Source organism: Buceros rhinoceros, unplaced genomic scaffold, assembly GCF_000710305.1.
Source record: "Buceros rhinoceros silvestris isolate BGI_N320 unplaced genomic scaffold, ASM71030v1 scaffold32315, whole genome shotgun sequence".
Lineage (NCBI taxonomy): Eukaryota > Metazoa > Chordata > Aves > Bucerotiformes > Bucerotidae > Buceros > Buceros rhinoceros.
This window is the reverse complement of record NW_010411646.1, coordinates 468-1,475: the sequence shown is the minus strand read 5'-3', so window position 1 is coordinate 1,475 and position 1,008 is coordinate 468. Positions and strand designations below refer to the sequence as shown.

The 1,008-nt window shown below is 58.7% G+C and overlaps 1 protein-coding gene across 1 annotated transcript; it reads right to left on the bottom strand.

The window, feature by feature from the left end:
• Window positions 1-493: 493 nt before the first annotated feature.
• Window positions 494-951, bottom strand: GPN2 (GPN-loop GTPase 2; the record flags this gene model as incomplete). The annotated part of the gene is made up of 1 exon (XM_010136088.1): window positions 494-951. A coding segment is annotated over exon 1 (417 nt), but the record flags the coding sequence as incomplete, so codon positions are not given.
• Window positions 952-1,008: the final 57 nt, after the last annotated feature.

The following is a 1,008-nucleotide window of genomic DNA, read 5'->3' as shown; positions in this document are numbered from 1 at the left end:
AGGACCCATTGCGGTCCCGTTGGGGTTGTCCTGGCCTGTCGCAGGCTGCCCAGGGCAGTGGTGGAGTCCCCATCCCTGGAGCTTAAAGGTCTTTTCCAACAAAATGATTTTCATGATTCTGCGAAAGGACCCTGAATTTGCCACAGTGCAGTGTGAAGGGTCCCAGCACACACGACTACCTCCCTGCTCTGAAATACGGCTGATAAAACACACAAGGGCTGTGTCAGGGGTGGGAGGGTGTGAGGAAGGAACCCGTGTCCAGGGTAATCCCACCGCACTAAATGCCCTGAACAAGCCGTTCTTTTGCCAGCCTGACCATAAAATGGGGCAAAATTCCCCTCGTTCCCTGATAAAGCTGTTGTGACATGAAAGGCCAAAGGGGTCAGTAAAGCAAACAGTCATCAGGAGCCACAACCCAAAGCTCTGACCACGCGTTGCACAACTTCTGAGCCCCTCGTCAAGGCCTGCGGGGTGTCAGGAGGCCCAAACCTACCCTGAAATTCCACTTGGCCAGCTGCGCGAAGACGTTCTTCAGGGCCTCGTGGTGGGTGTAGAGCTCCACCTGCCCTGGGCAGTCGAACAGGTAGTAGTGACCCCGGGCGGCGGCCAGCTTCTCCCGCAGCCAGTCGATGTTGGCCTCCAGGTACTCCATGCAGTAGATCAACCCTCCGTTGGGCCCCAGCTTCAAGCTCTCCATCACGTCGGGCAGGGTGATGAGCTCGGCAATGTCCACAGCACACTGGTAGGGCATCACCTCATTGGCGGGGTCCAGGTTCACCACCGTCACCTTGCGGCCCACCCTGCCCAGGAACTCCTGCATGCCATGGCAGTAGGTCGTCTTGCCGGAGCCCGGAGGCCCGATCACCACCTGGCCGAAGGCCAGCGAGCTCCCCTTGCTGCCCTCAGACATCTCGGCTCATCTCCTCCTCCTCCTGATGGCTGCCAAAGGAGAAGCTGCTGTTCACCACTTCGTGGGAACGCTCTCTGCTGGGATTTACCCCCAGGGAG